This window comes from Gobio gobio (genome assembly GCF_949357685.1).
Source record: "Gobio gobio genome assembly, chromosome: 12".
Classification (NCBI taxonomy): Eukaryota; Metazoa; Chordata; class Actinopteri; order Cypriniformes; family Gobionidae; genus Gobio; species Gobio gobio.
The window spans coordinates 43,947,736-43,972,253 of NC_137105.1; the positions used below are offsets into that span (position 1 = coordinate 43,947,736).

Here is a 24,518-nt window from a genome sequence, read left to right on the forward strand (position 1 = left end):
TGTTCAAAACAAAGGCCTAGTTTGATGACGCCACGTTTGAGCGCAGAATCTTGGGACATGTGGTCTTCACCTCACAGCCGGTGGAAAAGAGTCAGGATAGGACTTGGGCAGAAATCATGTTCATGGATGCGATTATTAACATTACTGTAGTCTGAAGCAGAGCAGGACCGAGTGGTGTGGAGCTGAGCAAGGCCGCAGGAGCGATTGAAGAGCGGGACTGTTATTATGGCATAGTCGCCGGCGGGACTTTTATTATGACACGGTCGCCGGCGCCACTGCCTCTTTTCCAGTCATGAGTATGAGGGAACGCAACTCTGTTTATCGTATTAGATATATCTGAGTGTGTTGAAAAGGAAGTTATGACGTTCGCTTGGCGGCTGCTATGACACTTGTTCACACTGTAGTGAGAGTACAGCGTTTCTGCTAAATAAAACCAGAAACCGAGGGTAACGCAGATATGACGCAATCGACAGGCGACTCCCTCAAACGCATAGCTCACACGTCCCGGTTCCTTGGTTAAAATAGCAATTTCTCACAATTTACAAATAGTTGGAAACATTTGGGATATTCTAAGTACTCAACTGAACAAAATATATAACACTGGCCTAGTGGTTTCTGGATATTTTACTGCAAAAATCTTACATAGTTCACCTTTAATCTGGTTTGCTACTAAAAGTTTCGTATGACTGTATTGAATTTAGCTATCTTCATTTACAAAAGGTTAGCTTAGTACATTGAACAACTTTAAGAAGCTTTTAGTTTAGCTAACTGCTTTTTCAAGGTTAGCTTGACTGTTGAACACTTTAACTAGTGAGCTGTTAGCCTGTCTCTGTGGTAAGAGTTGTGTGCATTAATAACTCTCGATCTATGCAATACCTTCCACTGACCATATATCCACCATCTGTAGTAATAAAGGCATGGACCACCTGCACTGCATGAAGATGAAGAAGATGGTTCCTCTGTATGACCTGCTTCTGGAGATGCTGGACGCTCATATCATGCACAGCTCGCGCCTGTCTCACTCCAGCCCTCCAAAAGAGAGCAAAGGCGTCCAGGAGGCCTTCACCTGCACTTCTCAGCATGGACCCTAACTCTGTCTGGTGAGCTATAGTCTTGAGCTTCATAATGCAGAGTGACCTTTTAAATAAATAAAAATACAGTTTTACTGAAGGAAATGCCGCCTTTTGTTAAACGCCAGCTAAAATAGTTCCACAAATCCTAAAATAACAATACTAGCTGGAAAAATAGTAATTAAAAACATTAAATTGCTCTTCTTTCTCTCCAGTGCTGAAGAATGATCTGTAGTTTTGGGAGGATGGACAACAAAAACAGCCACACAAGAAGCGTTAAGATTTTACACGTTGAAAACATCACGGATGCCTTTAATGTTTTTGCTGTGAAATTTTTTTTTCTTCACAGACACGATGGACATGGTGTACTCTTCTTTCTATACAGTAAGCTTGCTACTGTCACTTTCTGTAAAATAAAACAAATCAGTATCACTATAGCAACTGCTGTAGATAGAGCAGCTATTGAAGACACTGAGGGGAAAAAAACTGATCAGATTTCATCACTTGCAAAATGACAGTATGGACGATGAGAGGTTTGTGTGCAGTGACTAAATGCTGGTCCGAAGCTTCAGAAGACCTGAATCAAGCCTCTTTTGACTCATGAATGTCAGCTGGATGTTTCTTTGCATCCGTATTTTTTGACAAATGTAACCAGAGCAAAATGTTTCAAAAAACAAACTGCCTTCTTTAACACCATAAAGGCCTTGTACAAAACATTTATACATTTTCTAGATAGATCACCAGTTGTATTCCACTTTTCAAACCTTTGCGTTTATAAGATGAACCACAAAGATGTTCGATATTGCACTTTAAAATTTCTCTGAAATATCAGAAGCCCCGCCTTGAGACACAAAAAAGCCAACATATTGCAGTGCCTATAGCCTATATGTTTTTTTAAAGAAGAAAGTTATATTTAATTGATATAAAACCAAACCTACCATACAGATTAGAAGCATCAAAATGTTACAAGTATTTATAATTGTATCTGCCTGCAGCCATTTGAATTGTTTTGATATGAAGTGCTAATATTGAATTTACAATTTTTGTCGACTACTAAGAATTAAACACCAGATGTAATAGTTTTTTTGAAATAGACTGTTTATTTTTTAGCAAGTTTCATTTGTAAAAGGTTTTCAAACTTTATTTGTTGATTTGTGTTTACCTTGCAGCATATGTAACAATGTGTTGTTTACACTGGGGTGAATTAAAATGTTTCATGTGCGTTTGACTAATATATATTTTTGTTTTGGGCTTTGCAAGTACAGTTCATTCAGACCATATACAATTCAAAAATAAGACCCCGTAATCCTAAAATAGCAGCCATCCATCATGTCACCACAAACTGTGGCTGAAGAGTTCATGTTTTCCACTCGCAAACTCTTATAATCTTTAATCAGTGCATGATGTGCTTAAATCTAGAAATATTTGGAAAAAAAAGATCAGTGATTTACATTCAAGCTCATACAATGATTGACTTCTTTACAGCATTGATACAGGAAAATGTACTCTTTTTTAACTTAACATTAACAACAAAGAATCTCAGTAGTATGGCTCTTAAAGGGGGAATAAATAGTATAAAATGAATTATATAAATACAACCAATAAAAATATTCCTTGGACAAAAGTGTGGTGCTCGTCTGATTGATGAGAACTCATTGATTGATGGCGAGTGGGCGAGGGACTCATGTGGGAGGAGGACCGTTGGTGTAGCGTAACATGGGGTGGAAAGAGCGGGCGAAATTGTTGGAAAGGGTGCAGCTGTAGTCGTCTTCAGAAAGAGGGACCAAGCAGGCCAGAACCAGCAGCAGGAGGAACAGGAGATGCAGAGGGAAAGCCGCTCGCAGGACCCGATAGAAGAATGAACGCTGAGGGGACGGCTCACGCTTTGACCTGAAACAGAACAAAACACCTTTACTGCTGCTCTTTTTTCAAAATCACAACGTAATGTCTATATAATACTGTATATGTGCATTTTTGCTTATATAATATATATATTTAAATAATATTCTATACTATAACTATTCATTAAACATGATTTGTGTGTGTGCAACGGTACCGAGAGCATTCTGAGGATTTCCGGTCTCCTGCAGCATCAGCTGTGGACTCCTGCAAGCACATGACAAACATGAGAGTTCAGCCCCGTATCACAAATCAAAACTATCCTAGTGGATTTCATTCATGAGCACGAAAAACACTTTTAATTGAAATATTATTTACAGTACGACTGAACAATAACTTCCTCATCTTGGTTAATTACATGTATTTGGTGGAATGATGAGGCAAAAATTTGCTAGCCCACCACACACCAGCTGACTGGTGGAGAGGAGACCGAGTGATGAAGCCAATCGTATATATATGTATGGGTATGAATAGGAGGCCATGATGGACAGATATGATTGGCAAATTTGGCCAGGATGCCTAGGTGTAACCCCTACTCTTTTATCGAAGGACATCCTGGGATTTTAAATGACCACAGAGAGGCAGGACCTCGGTTTAACGTGTCTTCCGAAGGACGGAGGCCTTTTAATATATACAACCATTCAAAAGTTTTTTGTATGTTTTTAAAAGGAAGTCTCTTATGCTCACCAAGGCTGTATTAGTTGATCAAAAGAAATATTGTGAAATATTATTACAATTTAACATCCATTTTCTATTTCAATATATTGAATTTTCAGCATCATTCCTCCAGTGTCACATGATCCTTCAGGAAAATTCTAATACTGATTTACTGCTCAAGAAAAAAAAAATTATGATTATCATCAATGTTGAAAACAGTTGTGCTGCTTAATAGTTTAGTGAAAATATTTTAAATAAATGTGTATTTTTTTATTATATTTATAATTTTATAATATTTTAGGGTTTTTTTCAGGACTCTTTGATGAATAGAACGTTCAGAAGCAGCATTTATTTAAAACATAAATCTTTTGTAATATATACACATATGTACTGTCACATTTGATTAATTGAATGTGTCCTTGCTGGAAAAAGTATTAACTTGTTTTTACAAAAATCTTACTGACGCCAAACTTATGTTTAAAAAAAAGTCTATGAATGGGCTTAAAGGGTTAGTTCACCCAAAAATTAAACTAAAGTCATTGATTACTTCACACCTGTAAGACCTCCGTTCATCTTCGGAACACAAATGAAGATATTTTTGTTGAAATCCGATGGCTCAGTGAGGCCTGCATAGCCAGCAATGACATTTCCTCTCTCAAGATCCATTAATGTACTAAAAACATATTTAAATCACTTCATGTGAGTACAGTGGTTCAATATTAATATTATAAAGCGACGAGAATATTTTTGGTGAAAAACTAAATAACGACTTTGACGGTCGATTTCAAAACACTGCTTCATGAAGCTTCGAACGTTATGAATCAGTGAGTCGAATCAGCGGTTTGGATCACCAAATTTTCAGCAGTTTGGCGGTTTGACACGCGATCCGAATCATGAATCGACTCACTGATTCATAACGCTTCGAAGCTTCATGATGCAGTGTTTTGAAATCGTTCATCACTATAGAAGTCGTTATTTAGGGGTTTTTTGCGCACAAAAACTATTCTCGCCGATTCATAAAGTTATTTTAGAACCACTGTAGTGAGATGGACTTTGTAACGACGTCTTTAGTACCTTTTAAGGGTCTTGAGAGTGTAAAGTGCATTGTACCAATGGAGGCCTTTCAGAGCCATCAGATTTCAACTAAAATATCTTCATTTGTGTTCCGAAGATGAACGGAGGTCTGACGGGTGTGGAACGACATGAGGGTAAGTAATTAATGACAGAATTTTCATTTTTGGGTGAACTAACCCTTTAAGCTCCACTCAGGAAAGCTTTGTAGAACTTCCCAAAAGATTCAGTGCGTTTTTCAGCAAAATATGCTCATAAGACAGTAATATTTAAATGTATATTATTCTTTCATGGGTTGCAATGAAGTGCGACACTGCAGAGCATTCTTTTTACTCAGTGTAGGGGGAAAAGCAGCGTGTCCTCTGTAGAACTAGCTTCATTTTTTTTACTCTTTGCGCTGTAAATGTTTTGCCAAACGCTCTCACCAATCTCTCCTGAATGGTCTGGAGATCCCGCTCGACCTGCCGTGACAGCAGTCGTAGTTTGCTTCCAATGACGTGGAGTTTTTCCCTGGCTTCAGTGCTGTCCTCCCCAGCAGCCTCGGGGAGCAGCTCGGAGACGATCTCCTGCAGGGAGCTCACTTGCTTCTGCCTGCCCTGCAGCTCCTCTGCCAGATCCTGCCACCAGGGGGTGCAATACAGAAGCTCACTACACGAGTAACACTAACTGAACAGTCTCAGAAGAGGAAGAAGCTGATGTTTTTTATGTTTATTTCAGAAGCCGGTTTCTCTAGCTCACCTTCAGCGTCTTCCCGTGTTCCTGAAGCGTGGAGGGCTGCACAGAAGGGTCGTCCATGTTCACTGTGTAGCGTCTGCTCTCTGCATGGGCCAGCCACAGCAGTAGAGAGTGGACCATCTCATGGAACTCCTACATGAGGGGAGAAGGTCAGTGGTGGGAGTTCAAGTTTCACGTGGTATCGAACCGATAGGCGTGCATGTATAAGTGTTTGACAGTTCTATCACCTGACAGCGTCCTAGGGTATTGCGTAGACTGCCCTCCCATCCCTCAAGGCCCGCAGAAGCCTCTGTCCAGCGGCGATTCATGCTGCGCAGACCCTCGTGAAGCTCGTCCTGCTGCAGCTCTCGCCCACCCAGGTTCAGAGACAGCATCATTGTCTTATAATGAGCAAATGTCTTCTGCATTTCCTGCGTAATGAGAAACAAATCAGAGTGTGAAGACAATAACCTCTTTTTTTACTTTCTAGTGTCTCACATGACATCACACCATTATAGCAGCGCCCTCCTGGAGGACAAAACAAGGCTTTGATTGTTTTTACCCGATTAGTACGAATGTACTAATGACATTAAAAGCCCAAAGTCAGTATACAGCTAATTGATGATGTATGATACACTCATGCAAGCAGATCTGCTCAGATTATGAAGTCGATTGTGCTAAATCACATGTTCTTCAATATAAAATTATAAATGAAATGCTTAATGTGGCTTAATGCATTAAGACAGTGAAATTGGAGGGCCAAATTCATTACAACTAAACCTCATTAATAAAACGCAGGCAAGCAGATGAATCCGGAATATGAACATGCTTCATGTTAAGTGTTTTTTTGTTTTCTTCCATAGACAACCATTATATATACAATCTACCGATCAATAATATGAATTGCATTTATCAATGAGCAGCATCAGTGGAGGTGTATTTGTAATGATAATCATGTGATGGGATGTAGTGACGCTCACTTTAAGCTGTTTGACCCTCTCTTCTAAGAGCTTGACACTGGCGGATGTCTCGGGTTTCTGCAGTCCATCCAGCTCAGGGGTGACTCGGTCCAGCCAGGAAGTGATGTCGTGCAGGTCAGAGGTCAGCTGTTGGGGGTCTCTGGTGCAGCACTGTTCTTTACTCACTGCTTGAGCCTGCAGCAGCTCCCAGCGCTCGATCACTCCTGCGGGGAAAAGAGGACAACGTTGTATTCCATCCATTTGTTTATCTATTTGTTCTAACCATCTATCCACTCATCCATCCATCTATTTATCCACCAATCCATCTGTTCCTCCATATGTCTATCCAACTCGCTATTCATCAATTCATCCAAAAATGTGTTGATCCACCTATCCACTCCTCTCATCTTTCCCCTTATTCATCCATCCATCAATTTTGTTTACCCACCTATCCACCCACCCATCCTCCCATTTTATCTTTCCCCTCATCTGTTAATCCAATCAATCCATCCTTCCATCCATCCGTTGTCTAGCCACTTACCTATCTATTCATCTATCCATCCACCTACCCATCCATTTATTCAACAATTTATCCTTCTGTCTTTACATCAATCTACTCAACAGTTCCTTCATTTGCCTATCCATCATCCACACATCCATCTTTCCATCTATATTTTCATTTTATCTACCCACCCATTTTATTTACATCCCTTCACGTCTATCAACTACATATCCTTTAATTTATCAATTTATCCACCCAGACACCTTTACCAATCCATCTATCTACCCATCCATCCATCCATTTTGTTTACCCACCTATCCACTCATTCATCCACCAATCTTATCTTTCCCCTCATCTATTAATCAATCCACCCATCTTATCTTTCCTCATCTATTAATCCATCCACCCATCTTATCTTTCCTCATCTATTAATCCATCCACCCATCTTATCTTTCCTCATCTATTAATCCATCCACCCATCTTATCTTTCCTCATCTATTAATCCATCCACCCATCTTATCTTTCCTCATCTATTAATCCATCCACCCATCTTATCTTTCCCCTCATCTATTAATCCACCCACCCATGTATAGGATTTCTGTCTATACATCAATCTACTCAACAGTTCCTTAGTTTGTCTATCCATCATCTACACATCCATCTATCTAACTAACTATCTCTTCATTTTATCTACCCACCCATTTAATTATCCATCTCTTCACGTCTATAAACTATCTATTCTTTAATTGATCAATTTATCCACCCAGACACCTTTACCAATCCACCCATCTACCCATCCATCCATCCATTTTGTTTACACACCTACCCACTCATTCAAATGTTTACCCATCCATTTGTCTACCCAACTATCGATCCATCCATCCATCCATGAGGTGGCACGAGGCTGTAATTATGCTATTTTTGAAAAATAAGTCTTCATGCTTTTATACTCATCTAAAAAAAATAACAAGTATCCACCTGTACATGTTATCTGCAACAGTGCTTGTACCCAACTATTTGTGAAGAATTTTGTTACATGACTCACTAGACAGTAACAGAACAACTAGACAGACATCCTCATGACCCTCTGTGTCTGACAAAGTGTATGTACCTGACTGTTTGTCTGCAGTGCTGAGGTCAGTGAGGCCTTGTTCTTCCTGCTGTTCTTCATCATCCAGGATCATAGAAACCCTCTTCACACTCTCAATGCTGCCGCTGCACTCAGACATCAGCTGGACCTGCAGAGTGCAGACACATCACGCATATGCCTATGTTTAGCATGGGAATTTGATGGAAAATGGACAGGCATTTGCTGCAGTTCTATGAACATTTTGCACTCGTCTTAATCTATGAGTAATCTACTGTACAATCGCTTTTGCGCTGATAGAATCCACATTTATGCTAGCAAAGTCTGCATGAGGAAGAGGACAACATGCAAATGATGTAATTATGAAAGCGCTGGGTTAAAAAGGAAAGTGTATATACTTACGTAGCCTTGTTTAAACGGAGTGCTTGTGTGTGTAGGTGAGGAGGAGTCCAGCTGGAAGGATTTCCTTTCAGGCATGTTTTGAAAGTGCCAATTCTGTCCTGTGAGTGTGTGAGAGAGGGAGAGAGAGATTTAACTCAATGCTCAGCACAGGCATTTCATTTGGGCTGTAAAATAAAAATGGACACAAGTAGAGTAAAACTATTTTGTTTTTACAGGGGTCAAGTGGATCAAAAATATTGATTTGAACTGAAATGATCAGGTACACAATTTTTCAAAAGATTGTGGTCGGTAAGATTTTTCATATATTTTACATATGGGTTTTAAATATAATTTATAACAGTTTTATATTTTTAAACGTAATTTATTTCTGTGATGCCAGAGCTGATTTTTCAGCATCATTACTCCAGTCTCTAGTGCCACATGATCATTCAGAAATCATTATAATGTTTGTAAAAAAATCTTGTGGAAAAAACGCAACCGGCACGATGTATGACGTCGGACGTAGCTTAAGCGTTTGAACTGCGAGAGGGCGTTACACTTTCTGCATAAGTTGAATACAGAAGGCGGTCTGGCGGAAGCTAGATATTTTACTTTATAGTTTTAAATATGGTTATTTTTCTTTCGCAAACCCATCGATTCACTTCAGAAGGCCTTTATCAACCCCCTGGAGCCGTGTGGACTACTTTTATAGTGAATGTATGCACTTTTTTGGCCTTCAAATTTTGGGCTGGCATTTATTGCATTATAATGCTTGGAAGAGCCAGGACATTTTTAATATAACTCTGATTGTATTCGTCTGAAAGAAGAAAGTCATATACACCTAGAATGGCTTGAGGGTGAGTAAATCATGGGCTAATTTTCATTTTGGGATGAACTACTAAAAAAACAAACAATTATAAGTAGATTTCAGGATAAAAGTACATGTACAACCCATTTAAAAGCTAAAGCATCAAACAAACATTTTTCACATAATGACACTGGTACATCATGTACACTTCTCCAGTAATGAGCAAAGCTTCAAGAGTGCGCGGTTTAGATAAATGAGTGTTATTATCTTTTTGCATGGGCATGAAAGCTGTGGAGGGGGATGAGCAGGTGCACTGAGCTGTGATGAGCGGAGGGGACGCAACCCTCTCATCAACTCCCTGAGATCTGGACATGCCCAGCTCTCAGCCCTCCTCTCAAACAACAGAACCTAATCACGGGCCCAAGTCTTTCATGATAAGAGCACATAGCAGAGCAGGGTGAGGGGAGGACACTTGCATCGTTTGATTAAAGAGAGAGAGAAAGTTTAGCACTGAAAGGAAAAATACCAGGTCTTTGATGATCCAGCAAACCTAATCTATACATAAGCGTATCGACAGTGGTGTGGGAACAGGGCAGGATGGCTAGAGAGAGAGAATAATGTGGAAAGGGAATGAGAAGCTGGGAGGTGTGGGACTGGACAGATGTGAATGCACCAAAAAAGGCAATAAGATTTGGCTCTCAATCACAACTGAAGCCAAGTACATGTAAAAGGACGATGAGAATTCTGGGATTTCTGTGACCTCTAAATATGGAGTACGAAAAAAGTAATGGCTAAAGCAGCAGTATGTCTCAGCCAACTGGCAAAAGATGATTAAAACTGTCAATTGCATCTGATTGGCTGCCGTCTTTTTTTGTAATTTACTGGTGCCCAGATTCTTATCAGTGTACCAGGAAACAATGCTGTGTCAACAGGTACCAAGTTGATATAACAAGCCCTTATAAGGATTAACTAGACACTGGATTTGGCAAATCTTGCCTGGTACTCAAAAAACTTCCATACATATTTACCTGACAGGGCAGAGAAGAATGCAGCATCCTCTTCCTCATCATGTGAAGAAGATCCGCCAACGTCCCCTGTGTGGTCCCACTCTAGAGGAATGGAATCCACGCTGACGGGGGTTTCGCGGCCCGAGCTCTCCTGAGGCGGCGATAACAAACACATGGAGGGTTGGCTGGAGGCAGGGGTGCTCTGCTTTTCTCTGGACTGCTCGCCATCAAAGATTTCTGGCTGCTCCTGCAGTGATTTCAGAGAGAAAACACTATCAGTCATACGTTTTCAAAAGAAGTCTCCTATGCTCACCAAGGCTGCATTTATTTGATCAAAAACAGATTGAAAAACGTTCCTGCTTAACATTTGTGTGGAAACCAGCATTTTTTTTTTGATGAACTGAAAGTTCAAAAGAACAGCATTTATTTAAAACTGTAAACAACATAAATGTCTTTACTTTTAATCAATTTAATGCAGCCTTGCTGAATAAAAGTATTAATTTCTTAAAATAAAAATAAAAATCTTATAACCCCAAACACACTTTTCAAGAAAACCATTATTTCACAAAAAGGCAGTTTGATAGGCTCCAAAGGGGCTCAAAATGTCAAAATACGTTAGGGGCTACTGTACATTATACGAGAGAATGAAAAGACAAGTGAATGTGTATAATACCAGGCGGAGGCTGGTGAGGCGCTGGTGGAATCGGGCCACTCTGCCAAACACTTCTTGACAGTACGTGTGCAGTTCCTCTAACTCGTCTTCTATCACAACGGCATCTACAGGAGAGCTCCTCTGAATCAGACCCTCCCCAAACACGATCAGAGCATCAATCTTATTGGTGTTCAGAGTGATCTCCTTCTTAAAACTCTGGAGAGGGAAGGTAAAAAAAGTTACAATGTTAATTTTGTTGTCATTTATTCATTTGTTGTCATCTATGGACTGATTAAATGAAACACAGTTGATTAACCACCTTCAGCTGTTTCATTTTGTCTTGAAGATGGATCTCTGAGAAGTGCTCTATGTTGGTCAGCTGGAGGTCAATCTCAGTCAGCCAGACAAGAAGGCTCTCGCGGGTTCCCTCAAACTCCTCTCTCTGGCTTGTAAAATGCTAAATGAGAAAGGGAGGAAAAACATTAAGTTGGGAGAGGTTTGTTATGGGCACTCGGGTGAATATAAACGCATAGATAACACAAAAAAGTGTGTTGTGTCCTCACCCTGAGTCTGCGCAGTATTGCAGCCACTCTCCTCTGGAGTGCGTCCCAGCGCTGGTTCCCCTGATGCACCATGGCCCTGAGACTGCTGGCAGCATCGGTGCGGTTCTCCCGCGCCAGTCGTCTGTACTGGTTATTAATGATCTCCATCTGGGCGAGGCTCTCATGTACCTGCCTTTGGAAACCCTAAAACGAGAAACCAAGCACTACTAACTATGACCACAAAAACTAACCAGCATGTTTTTAACATTAGAAACATTTCACAATATGAGCTTGAATGACTAAACATTCAGTAAATGAAAAACTGCTGACATGCAATACAGGAATCTGATATTCCCCTAATAACAGATTGTGTTCCTAAAACCGCAGGATTAAACATTTGACATGCACTAAATGATGTAAATATAATGGTCCTGTAGCACAACTGTTCAAAGGCTCTTAGTTAAGGCATTTTGTTGGAATCAAACCTCGTATTTCATAAGTTCCTCTTTGGCATCAGTGTACAGGACGTCTGATGAATTGGGTTCAGCAGCGGAGCGCTCGGCTACATTCAGCCAGTCCTCGAACGATGAATAATCCTCCTGAAATTTACACCACAGTCTCCATGTCTCCTCAATCCTGCAAAAAGACGTGAAACAAATAATCTTTTATATACATTTATATTTATGTAAAACATAACAAAATAATATATCCACATGATGTAAAACAAAATGTGATTCATCAGACCAGGCCATTGCTCCGTGGTCCACTTCTGATGCTCACATGCCCACTGTTGCCGCTTTCGGCGGTGGACAGGGGTCAGCATAGGCACCCTGGTCGCCCCATACGCAACAAACTGCGATGCACAGTGTATTCTGACACCTTTCTATCAGAACCAGCATTAACTTCTTGAGTAATTTGGGCTACAGTAGCTGATCTGTTTGATCGGACCACACGGGCCAGCCTTCACTCCCCACGTGCATCAATGAGCCTTGGCTGCCCATGACCCTGTCGCCAGTTCACCACTGTCCTTCCTTGAACCACTTTTGATAGATTCTGACCACTGCAGACCGGGAACACCCCACAAGAGCTGCAGTTTTGGAGATGCTCTGACCCAGTCGTCTAACAATCACAATTTGGCCCTTATCAAACTCGCTCAAATCCTTACGACTAAACATCAGAAAGCAGTGATGGTGTGTTTGAGTTTAGAGTTATCTGGGTAAATGGCCATACCTCAGCCTCCTTTCCAGAGACATGGAGCAGATATTTCTCCAGCGCTGGTCCAAGCGCTGCGTGGTGTGCTGGATGGAGTCATTCTCTCCGTCGCTGCTGCAGGCATCCTCATCGTGCAGAAGCACGTCACACAGGGTGAGCACAGACGCCACCCTCTCAGTGTGCAGCTCAATGTCACGCTGCAGGTCCTACACACGCACACATATGTTCACCTTTTTATACATTTAATATAAAAATGAATAAAGTCAAATCTGCCAGTCCCACAAAACAAAATTCACTATTCAATAAATATTATCTGAAAACAAGCCTTGGTATTTATTATTAATAGTTGTTTCTAATCGTTGTGCTGTATTGAGATCTGCACCAACATTTTTTTTTACTTAGGGCGTTTTCACACATGAAAGTCCGCACCAAGGTCCGAACCGAAGTTCATGTTTTGATCCATTTTATACATTCGGTTAGTTTTGGTTTGGTTTCACATTGCAATTATGCGAGCGCACTAAAGAACTTTACATGACACACTTGCGTCCACTCGTCATCATCTATGTGGGCTTCATCTGGACATTGATTGGTTTGTAAACGGACGTGCGTCTGACATCAGCGTCTTTGACAAGAATGAATGAACGGATGCATATCGTTGCCACTATTGAACAGTGCGCATTGCTTGACTATTTTCTTTTGGTTACGTTTAAAAGTGGACATTTCAAGCTTTATATGCACATATTTCTCATGTTTGTGAGACGAGTAGCTGCTGAGTTTCTGTTTATTTGAGACGCTCCAGTTCATGTGCAAAGCATGTGATCGCTCCCGCGATTATTGTCTGATATAGACTATTTAATAAATCCAGGCAATTATCTGATTAAACGTTGATTAAAATTAAGATACAATTTATACAAAACGAAATTCACATTAAAGAAAGGCTTTCTAAGCAAAATCATTCAAAATTTCTTTCAAAATCATTTCTGACCTTCTGTCTTCTGACATATTGCGCCAATGTAGCCTAGATGAAGTTTAAAAATAACATTATAATATTTAAACATAAACAGGAACTTCCTGTAAATGGTCTGAAAGTACAAACCATACAGAAAATGCTTTCACACTAGAAACGAACCGAACCTTTGTTCAGTTTGATCCGGACCGAGGCTACCTCTTTTCGTCGGACCAAATTTCGTCTGTTTGGTCCGGATCGTGATACGGGGGAGGTTTCACACCTGTAATTTTGATTCGGACCAAACTGAAAAGTCAGAAAATCTGGACCAAACAAGGAAGGTGCGAAACGCCCTTAATATTTAATATCTTGCTCATTGAAATATACAGTATATTGTTTCAGGATATTTCAATATGATTTTGTAGATTTGCTGACCTGTTGCTCTGCCAGTCTCTTCTGGATCTCATCTCTATGGCAGATACTGTAGTGAATGGGTTTGGCCAGCTCAGCCTCAATGCGAGTGAGCCAAGAGCGAAGGTTATTCATGTTCTTATCCAACTGCTGTACTGTCACCAGGGTCTCGGTCAGCTTTTTCACCCTGGGGGAGAGAGAGATGGAGATAGCATTCACAATCCAAGATCATTTTGGAAAAAGTTGTAATGCCATAAAATGAACAACATTTCAAAAGCCTGACTGTGTCCAAAAGTCCTACATAATCTCTCCAATATACAAAAAAGTATTTTTTGTGAAAACAAACTCTGTGTGCAATGTTATTTTATAAAGAAAAATACTAACCCTTTTATAAATCAGTCTCAGATACCAAAGAAAACATTTATTTGACTGTGTAGTTTGGCAGGAACCCAGTAATAAAATCATGTCAAAGTTCAGCACGCTACACTTGGCGCAAAACACGACTAGAAAAAGGTCTGATAAACCCAGGTCGGATCACACTGAAACATAAACAAAGGCTGTTTGCCCCATAGGGATTAGATCGAACCATTTAAGTGTGACTGTGAAGCTTCTGGTTACGTTGTTCGAGTGACCGCTTGGCCTTTCAAACTGTCTGAACAGCCATACCTGCAGATGGCCGGCTGTGATTATAGCGTGCCTGAGTACATACTGTCCTGCTAGCCCCATTGTGATCCTGTTCATAAGAGCTAATATGAGGTGACAGACCACTGCCCCCACCATCCCCTCCACCCAATTCCAGCTATACAGTAGGACTAGGACAGACTACAGAAGCCTGAACAGGCCATATGGCAAAGCCGAAGCAATCGACACTGTTGAGGGCTACGTTAATTCCCCCTTCTTTCCAGTATTAGCACCATCTGGCTTCTTCAGAGCACGTCACACCGCAAGACCGACCAATTACATGAGAGTTTGTTGACGTCATAGACAAGAACGGATACCTCTCAAATTGTTTGCTTGCTTAGGACCACCACATGATTCATACACTCGGTATGTACAAATGGCCAATTTAATGCTTCTTTGGCAGCACTGTCTGCTTGCTCATTACCCAAGATTTCTGAGTGGCCAGAATACTCCAACTCCAACTAAATTTATACCATTTCAGTCAGTTGCCATTTCTAGAGAACGATTACGAGAGCATATGTGCCAGCTGTGGTAACTAGTATATGCAGACTCAAGACCTTTGATTAATAATAATAAAAAATAATAATATTAATAATAAAACAAAATAATAATATAAATTTAACATTGTATCAATTTTAAACGTAACAGCATCCGTGTTATTTTAGTATTATATATAAATACAATTATAGTATTTATTTACATTGAATTAGCTTTTATTTTGATATTTTTCGTTTTCATTAAAATGCTAGTTGAAGTTAAGAAATATAGTTGTTCTTATACATTTATTTATTTATTAGTGCTGTCAATCGATTAAAAAAGTAACTAATTAATCTCACATTTTTCTGTAATTAATTGCGATTAATTGCACCTAATATTAAAGAGTTTTATATATTTTTATATTGTAACCATTTCACATTTTATATCCAAATTAATGTAGAAACAACAAAGACAGTAGCCTATATTTTAAATATTTGTTTAATTGCTTTTTCTTTTGTAAGACAGCCAGTATCACAGATATCAACAGAACCACTGATATCTCTATGCAATTGATTTTTTTTCTCAATTTTAGCCATTAATAATAGACATTAAGCATTACAGTGTAACTGAAAGCTATACATTTGAACATTTATTAGGCTTTAAAAAATATAACTTTTAATTGAAGTGAACTTAAAACCCATAAACCCATTATGATTAATGTCACATTTACCTATGCCCTTCAATATATCAGGGCTCTTTTTTTCTATTGGCCCAGTGAGACCAGTTCAGATTTTTACTTGTCCTGTCAAAATACACAAAATATTGGGTTATGGGTTATTTTTGACCCATGTAACTTTGTGAACAATGCTTTAAGATTTTCAAGTAGGTCTAACAGGTAGGATACAGACATTGAGTAAAGTTATCAAACACTTCAGTCTTCACTGCATAAATTATAAATTAAATGTAGATTAATCCTTATAATAAAAGCAACAAATGTTATTCAGTCAAGAGCAGTGAGTGATTTTCTCTATCTTTTGTTCTTTGATTATCCTTAATGTCAAAAAGCAGCAGGTTTATTAGGCTGCGGTCAATTTAAGAGCTGCCGCACATGACACGGATCTGACGAGCATCCCTTTTTCTCACAAACTCTTTAATTTAACTGTGCTTGCGATACTCGACAAAACGGGCATAATTTTAGTGTGTTTTTGTCCGTTCAAGCACTGCCTGAAGCAGCTTTCTGTGTGCACGAGTCGTATGTATGTATATATACATTAGTGCTATACTTTTTTTGTGATCATAATACACCAACTTTTTTTCCTTTCCTTTTTTTAATGCCATGCCAGCTTCTATGGCTATGTTTATGGCGAGAGCCAGGTTTAGTTATTCAAGAATAAAACTAAATATGATTTTTATAACAAAATATTCTATCCGGCATTGTGTGTAAATGACTTAATCCCAGCGATTATTATAGTTTTTTTTTCTAACATCAAGATTTCTGAGTGGCCAGAATACTGCAACTTAAATTTATTTAATTTCAGTCAGTTGCCAAGGCAACATTTCAAAATGTAAATCATTTTAAAACAATCTACATTCAATCTTCAAAATCTCGTTTTAATATATTTTATTTCAGCTTTATTTCAAATACAAAAATATTTTTTGTTCTACTTAATAATAACTGAACCGTATTTGTATTAAAGGGTTAGTTCACCCAAAAATGAAAATAATGTCATTTATTCCTCAGCCTCATGCCGTTCCACACCCGTAAGACCTCCGTTCATCTTCGGAACACAAATGAAGATATTTTCTAGCATAATTCTTATATTCACTTTATAAGTCGTTATTTAGTTTTTTTGGCGCACAAAAAATATTCTTGTCGCTTTATAATATTAATATTGAACCACTGTACTCACATGGACCGATTTAAATATGTTTTTAGCACATTAATGTATCTTGAGAGTGTAAATTACATTGATCCCTATGCAGGCCTCACTGAGCCATCGGATTTCAACAAAAATATCTTTTTTGTTCCGAGGATGAACGGAGGTCTTACGGGTGTGGAACGGCATGAGGGTGAGTAATAAATGACATTATTTTAATTTTTGGGTAAACTAACCCTTTAATATAATAATAATAAGAAGAAGAATATGTTAGCATAATATATTATAATTTATAATAATATATAATAGTATTTCCTGAATTTGTAAGCTCTACTGTTTGTTGAACTCATTGACACAATTTACCCGAGAAAGAAAATAAAAAAAATGAAATGAAAGGTTTTTCACATTATGCATCTCTCAATCATAGAGCACAATATGATCTAATAACAATCTAATAACAGTAGATGTTCATGCACAATTACATGTTTGTATTTGCACAGGAAACAGTTATTCTGTTGATCACCACAGTTTAAGCACTTTAAGTCAGCCTGGATAAAAGCCTCTATTAACTGCCTCAAACATTAATGTAAATGTGTAATCAACAGCTTTGTTATCACCAACAGGTCTAAATGAAGAACAAATGCACAAATGAACAAAGGAATGAATCAATCCTTGAATGGAAACCAAATATGAAAGGCTTTCAAACAAAGAGCTTTATACACAGCAAGATGCAACGGCCAGCCATTAATCAATGGAGCATTCGCAAACACCAGGCCGAAATTAAAGCAATTATTCCACAAACCATTTTTTTTTTCAACACAGTTCAGGGTGGCTCATTTGTTTCTTGCTCACCTGGACTCAATGTGGTCGAACAGCTGCTGCCAGCGGTCGTTGACATCGCGCAAGGCCCCGTGGATCTCTGCCTCCTTAGCCTTGTCGCTGGCCAATAGGAGCTGCTCGCCCAGCTGCTTGAGGTGGCTCTTGTTCTCGCTGAAGAGGTTAATCTCCTCCATGCAGTCCTGAAGTGAGAGGTGCACAATGAACATTAGCCTCTCATGTGCTTTAGTCAATAACACATCCATCCCAAACAAAACCGACTAACTGCACTTTGTCTCTCAATGGGTCTGACAGCTGTCAAAACTATATTCCCTCTCTCAGCATGGGACCTCTTTAAAAGTGAGGAACAATTATTCACACTGACCCCTCAGCCGCCCAAATCCTTTTCACTTTCTCCACTGCTTTTATGGGTTCACCTGTTTTGTTAAGTCCGGCCTGGCTCACTTTGATCAGCAGGCGCCTGGTTGTCGTCACCAGTTATTATAGTTGGCCATTAAAAAAAAAAACTAAACTTAAAGGATTAGTTCACTTTAAAATTAAAATGTCCTGATAATTTACCCACCCCCCATCTCTTTCAAGATGTTAATGTCTTTCTTTCTTCAGTCAAAAAGAAATTAAGTTTTTGAGGAAAATAGACTTCAAGGACAACCGAAATGTTGAAGGTCCAAAAAAATGCAGTTTCAAAAGGGCTTCAGAGGCTCTGCACAATCCCAGCTGAGGAATAGCGTCTTATCTAGCGAAACCATCTGTCATTTTCAAGAAATAATTTACATTTATATACTTTTTAACCTAAATTGCTCACAGATTGCGCAATCACGTCGGAAAGGTCACACTAGACGTAGGCAGAAGTACCACCCCAAGCGAATATGCGAAGACTAATACAAATGCCCTTTACCAAAAAAAAACTTTTTTTTTCTCCAACTTCAAAATCGTCCAACCTTTTTTTTGCTAAAGGATGTTTGTATTAGTATTTGCACGTGCGCTTTGTAAACACGGGGGCAGAACTTCTGCCGTCTAGCGTGACCTTTCCGAGATGATTGCGCAATCCGTGGTGTGTCGTAGAGCAGCGCAAGATGAGCAATTTAGATTTTTTTTTTAAATGACAGATGGTTTTGCAAGATAAGGCCCTATTCCTCATCTGGGATCGTGCGCAGCCTCTGAAGCCCTTACTTTGAAAATGCATTGATTTGGACCTTCAACTGATGTGGAGAAAAATCCTGGAATGTTTTCCTCAAAAACTTAACCCATATCTCGCAATTCTGACTTTATATCTGACAATTCTGACTCAAAAAAGTCAGAATTGCGAGAATGTAAACAATTGTGAGATAAAAAGTATTTATCTTAAAAAGCAATTATCTTTTGAAATGTTTTATTCTGTGGCCGAAACAAGCTTCCACAACTTTTAAACAAATGTCAGAAACACAACAACATTTCTAAAACTAACTAAAATGACAATCAAAACAGAAAATATAAAAAATTATCATAGTATCTCACTGATACAAAATACATCATCAGTAACGGCACAAGAGACAATAGCCCTATTCGGACGGTAATTGTTTCTCGTGGGGTCATAAGGTATTTTCATCATTTACAGGGGCTAGTCTGTGATTTTATTGCCGTCCGAACCCAGAATGTCAGTGTTTTTTTCCCACACCCGTGTAACAATCCCCAGCCAAATTGCCTACTGTTTTTTGACAAAAAATTAAATTATGTGTGGTAATTAAATTGCCGTTCAAATCCACATCTCTGAGTTTTCAAGAATATATTGCTTCAAAATTCCCTGTTTATATTCTTTTTGACCACTGCGGAGCACCGTACGGTTGCGCTTCGCTATAATTTGGATGCATTTTAAACATCTAGACTAGTCAAGGCAGCAATTAAATATGTTAAAATAACAAAGCAGCATTATGTTTACCTCATGTAAATAAGAGGCTGTAACTTATTTTGGCTCATTTCCATGTGGAATAAAATTACATCCTTTATTTTGAGATAAAATACAAGACAGAAAACCATTTTAAATATAATGTGCGTCTATATATCTTCCTATTTTTAAACAGATTCAAATAATTAAATAGTAATTAGGATATTATTTTCCTATTATTAAATTAAATATGCATTTATTCTTATACCAAGCATTTGACATTTTATTTACATCATACAATCATGTTATTGACCACGTGAGCAGCACGTTCCCAGGTGCGCAAGATCACAAAACTCGCTCCTCCACAGTGAATAAATCACCATCCGAATGCATGAGTTATAATCACTGAGGTGACATGCAAATTTATTTGTTTCATGTGAAAAACAATTACTGTCCGAATAGGGCTAATGGCCACCTTTCTGAAAACCTCAATGGTAAACTATGCGCTAATGACTGCAGACTGTGCTTGGCGTTGCACTGTTTGATGGTGAGAGAGAAACTGCACATATAAGGCCATTGTTGTGTATGAACAAAGAGGTAAACAAATGAACCAACAGTTATGTGGTGCCCTCAATTTTGTAGTACACGCAGTAAGCTAGATTAGAGATAATCTTTAGTGTTTTTTAAAATAATGTACATTTGTAACATATTTCAGAGAAAATGAACAAATGCTTCAGTATGTGAGTGGATAAAATGGAGCCTCTGTGAAATGTCAAATCTGTGGGGCCTCCCTTGGGAACACTTAAGCGTGCTGTTCATTTGAGACCGTTTTAATCCTTCATAGATACTCTAAATAGCATATACCATATAATACCATATTACTGACCTACTTAAGCTCCTTACAAATGTACAACAGAAACTCACCATGACAAAGGCACATAGAAACAGATCCATGTTTCAGCCATTGTCTGAGGTTATATAACCACAAAAACAAATAATCAAGCAATTTTACATAATAACACATAGCAATTACATAACGATTGATTTCACGGGATAGTTCACACAAAAGTGAAAATGTCCAGATTTATTCACACTCATTCCAAAGCTGTGAAACGATTTCTTTCTGCTGAACACAAAGGTAGAAATGATGTCTTGTTTGCCTTTCTGACGCAATTACAACGATTGGGCTCTGAAGCTTTCAAGCTTCAAAAAGCACACAACAGCAAAATCAAATTATCATAAAAGTGGTTCATATGACTTCCTTAATATAGAATAAAGTGTTCAGAATATTCATCAAAACTTTCACTATTCAACTTTTGTGTTACACGAAAAAAGAACACTACCGGTCAAAAGTTTGGGGCAGAAAGATTGATAATATTATAAAATATTTCTATTTCAAATAATTGCTGTTCTTTTTAACTTTCTATCCATCATCGAATCCTGGAAAAATGCATCACGTCTCCACAAAAATATTGAGCAAATATTAAGCATCATTTTCAACATTGATAACAAAATGTTTCTTGAGCAGCAAATCAGCATATTAGAATGAATTCTGAAAGATCATGTGACACGAACGATGCTGAAAATTCAACATAAGCTGAATTAATAATAGTTATAATCATTTACCGTATTAAAAACAAAAACAAATGCAGCCTGGGTGAGCATAAGAGACTTCTTATAAAAACATAAAAAAAAATCTTTGGGTTTAGAACAAAATGGTGGGTGAGTAAATAATGCCTTAAAACGTATCATCCCTTTAAGGTTAAAAAAAAAAAGCAAAGACACAGGAAATCAAACTCTACCTTTTTAAGTTTCTCCACCATTTCCTCAATACTAAGGTTTTCACCCCTGTGTGCCACTTTTTTCTCCATCTGTGTCAGCCAATCACAGAGCTCCTTGTTTTTATCATTGAAGATGATCCAGGCGTTCAGGCGATCGGCTATTTCCTGTTTGCGTAGTGAAACCTACAACACAAGAGGAAGAGGAAGGATAAAATGCTTCAGTATGACAAAAATACAGCCATTTTCTGACAGTAAGTAAAGAAATGTTTGAACGTCCCGGATTTCTAAACTGTTAATGACAACACTTTATTCAGCTTTGAAACAATACATCTTTGAGAGCACACGGCCCACTCTTAAGTGCTAGAGAGAGTACAGAAGAACTTGCACTCTTTGTCCTCATTGAATTTTGTAATGTGCTCTCGAGCTGACAGACCGGTTCACTACCCTAATTCACATGTGAGTAAAGACTAAAAACTCTGTACAAAGGTGTAAGGTTACAGCTATGAATATATTCTTTAAAAGCTGTCCAGCTGAAAGGCTTTTAACAAAAAAACGCTCATCTCATGCTGTGAGATTGATTACAGGACTGTTAGGCAAAGAGTACAGCAAAGGCCCGCTAGCTTTTACTGCTTTCTGTCAGTAAGGGGCTAGTCTATTAGTATGTACTAACACCAAGACACACTAGGGGACAAGGGCAGCACTTTGTGGTTCCTTTTTTACTCGTGTCACTCTTAGATTGCCATGGCTTACAAGCAGCCTTTTAAAAAGAACGAAAGCATTTTCCATGCTACATTTGTCAGCGAAAGGCTATACATTTTCCTTGATCCATTAAATGCTATTGAACGGATATTGTAGTTGTCCTTCTAAATGTATATATAAATCATTCGGTTAAAAGAAAGTATAAGGACACTGAGTTAAGTTGACTACTTCTTGTCTTGTTGTCAAACACAATTATTTACGCATTTCCTTGAGCTCACAAACCTAAGCGTCTTACCACAAACATATGCAACGACAAATAAAAGACCTCCTTCCAGAAAAACAAAGCATGGCCTAGCTTTGCCATCTGTCCATTCATTCCAGGGAATTTTTCCACCTGCAACCTGTTGGCAGCAGACACTGACGCGCACGTAGACTGACCTCATTGGCTCGGTCCTGGCTCCCAGCCAGAGTTTTAAAAAAGCACGACTGAAAACGCACAACAGCAACTCCATAAACTGAAAAAACGGTTCATTAAACAAGGCTCCCCGCGTAATGTGGTGAGAAGTCCAAGAGTTGGATATAGGCCATGCAATGATCTGTCCTAAATGTGGCCTTTCTGTTTTTAATTGCTCAGGCTGTTTACAGTTACAAGAGCAACTCCATTCAAACGTCAGCGGGGCATTCAGCTACTTTACTTTATAACGGCAGGCTGGACACCTGCGCTAGACATATAATCTCGAAAAAAAGTCCTCAGTCAGCCTGGGAAAAAAAACTTCAAAAGTGAGATACATAAGTAATGCGTATTGACATAAGTAATGCAATTTTTTGTTCTTCAGTGGAGCAGAAAATGTCAATTTTTGAGCACTATCCTGGCCAATAATATTTCAATACAATGAAATTGAAGGACTGTCAAGACTGGAGCTGTCAAGCTGCAAAAAAACTGGTCCATATGACTCATGTGTTATATTTCAAGTCTTCTGAAGTCATATGATAGCTTTGCTTGAGTAAAAAGGTATTAATTTATGGCATTATTCGCACACAAAAAATGCTGTGCTGATTTGGTCTGAGGGGTTTGTTTATGAACCAGACAGAGTTCAACTCTTAATGGCTCCAACTGAATATCCCAATGGATGAAGATAATTCCAAGCAGGGCTTGATATTAACACCAGCCAACCCGCTAAATGCGTTTGGATTTCAGCAGTGGCGTGTCAATTCTACAAGCCACCATGACTGGTTGAAAATTATATATCATATAGGCCTCTAAATTTTTGTCAAAAATATAGATTTCTCAATACGTATCAATACTGAAATATCTGAAACATTTCTTATACTCCACAGAATAGATTCACGATACCAGCTGCGCTTGAAGGGCTTGAATTTCAGCGTGGGATTGCTCGTATTATTGCGCATAATTTGACTCATTCCTTTGTGCTCACACCCAACTAAGGATTCGTGCGACAGGTCTAGAGTGACAGCCACGAACTCTTTCCCCGTCATTGATAGAAATTTCAAGATTTCACTGTTGTATGGTGCTATTACGCATTTTCTGAAAGAGTACTGAATCTCCTGATCAAAACACAGGAAAAGACAACACAGAAACAAGTAATCTCATATGTAAACAGATGCATATGTAAATTAATCAATCACCAACATCAAACAGCATATAAATCAAAAGTGCCTAATGTTACTGAATGAAATGTCACCCCAGGACGAGCTATAGGACTGTTGAGCTTTGGGGGTGTTGATGAACTCAATCTATTCCATCTGTGTTTTGATCCTAATTCTGAAACCCATCCAGATGTAGTCTTTGACCAAAACATGATTTTCTCAGCTTTTTGCTCAAAATGTTGCTTTTTTTTAAATGACACTTACCCATATTCAAGTGTTGATAAAAAAGGAATGCATGAAGCTGGAATAAAAGTTTTTTTTTTGTTGCTTAAAAGCAAATTCTTGCTTATATGTTCATACAAAAAAATATTCTGGAGGCCATGAAACTTTAGTGAAACTTTTTTCAAAAATGCTGACAGGGAAAGAGCTAATATACATGCTGCCAAATTATGAAACAATATTAAAAATATCCATATGGCAGCTTTTCCCTCCATGATATCAAAGTCAAAACTGTGGCCAATGAAAATGCTGAGCGGCTGTAACTTCGGAAAACCACTGGCTACAGTGGCTGGTGAGGCAAAAAGTTAATGTCAAGCCCTGATTCCAAGTCTTCTGAAACTGATATAGTGCATATCAGAGTCGTACAGTATAAACTACTTTCATGATACTTTTATGCTCATTTTATAGCTTGAATGGGCTTCCCATTTGTAATTGCATGGAAAAACACATGACTCTAAAAAGTTTTTGACCAACATGTGGATGAGTAAATGAAACAGGTG

At 38.6% G+C, this 24,518-nt stretch overlaps 2 protein-coding genes across 4 annotated transcripts in view; one reads left to right on the forward strand and one right to left on the reverse strand.

The window, feature by feature from the left end:
• The window catches only part of esr2a (estrogen receptor 2a), a 28,292-nt gene extending 25,992 nt beyond the window's left edge, over positions 1-2,300 (forward strand). For 2 of the 3 annotated variants that reach the window (XM_079831394.1, XM_079831395.1), the window contains exons 10-11: positions 908-1,100; positions 1,286-2,300. In XM_079831394.1, coding sequence (XP_079687520.1) covers positions 908-1,091 — 184 coding nt within the window. In that variant the 3' untranslated portion in view covers positions 1,092-1,100; positions 1,286-2,300. The remainder of the gene's footprint in view (positions 1-907; positions 1,101-1,285) is intronic. The other variant, XM_079831396.1, reaches the window with a different exon arrangement.
• syne2a (spectrin repeat containing, nuclear envelope 2a) overlaps positions 2,158-24,518 on the reverse strand; it is a gene marked incomplete at its 5' end in the record, with an annotated part of 120,539 nt that continues 98,178 nt past the window's right edge. The window contains 17 exons of the mRNA XM_079831393.1: positions 2,158-2,960; positions 3,127-3,176; positions 5,123-5,314; positions 5,436-5,564; positions 5,660-5,842; positions 6,392-6,594; positions 7,984-8,110; positions 8,362-8,459; positions 10,177-10,402; positions 10,829-11,023; positions 11,127-11,264; positions 11,371-11,553; positions 11,835-11,985; positions 12,580-12,767; positions 13,943-14,105; positions 17,806-17,972; positions 21,454-21,615. Of these exons, the coding sequence (XP_079687519.1) occupies positions 2,753-2,960; positions 3,127-3,176; positions 5,123-5,314; positions 5,436-5,564; positions 5,660-5,842; positions 6,392-6,594; positions 7,984-8,110; positions 8,362-8,459; positions 10,177-10,402; positions 10,829-11,023; positions 11,127-11,264; positions 11,371-11,553; positions 11,835-11,985; positions 12,580-12,767; positions 13,943-14,105; positions 17,806-17,972; positions 21,454-21,615 (2,763 nt within the window). The 3' untranslated portion in view covers positions 2,158-2,752. The remainder of the gene's footprint in view (positions 2,961-3,126; positions 3,177-5,122; positions 5,315-5,435; positions 5,565-5,659; positions 5,843-6,391; positions 6,595-7,983; positions 8,111-8,361; positions 8,460-10,176; positions 10,403-10,828; positions 11,024-11,126; positions 11,265-11,370; positions 11,554-11,834; positions 11,986-12,579; positions 12,768-13,942; positions 14,106-17,805; positions 17,973-21,453; positions 21,616-24,518) is intronic.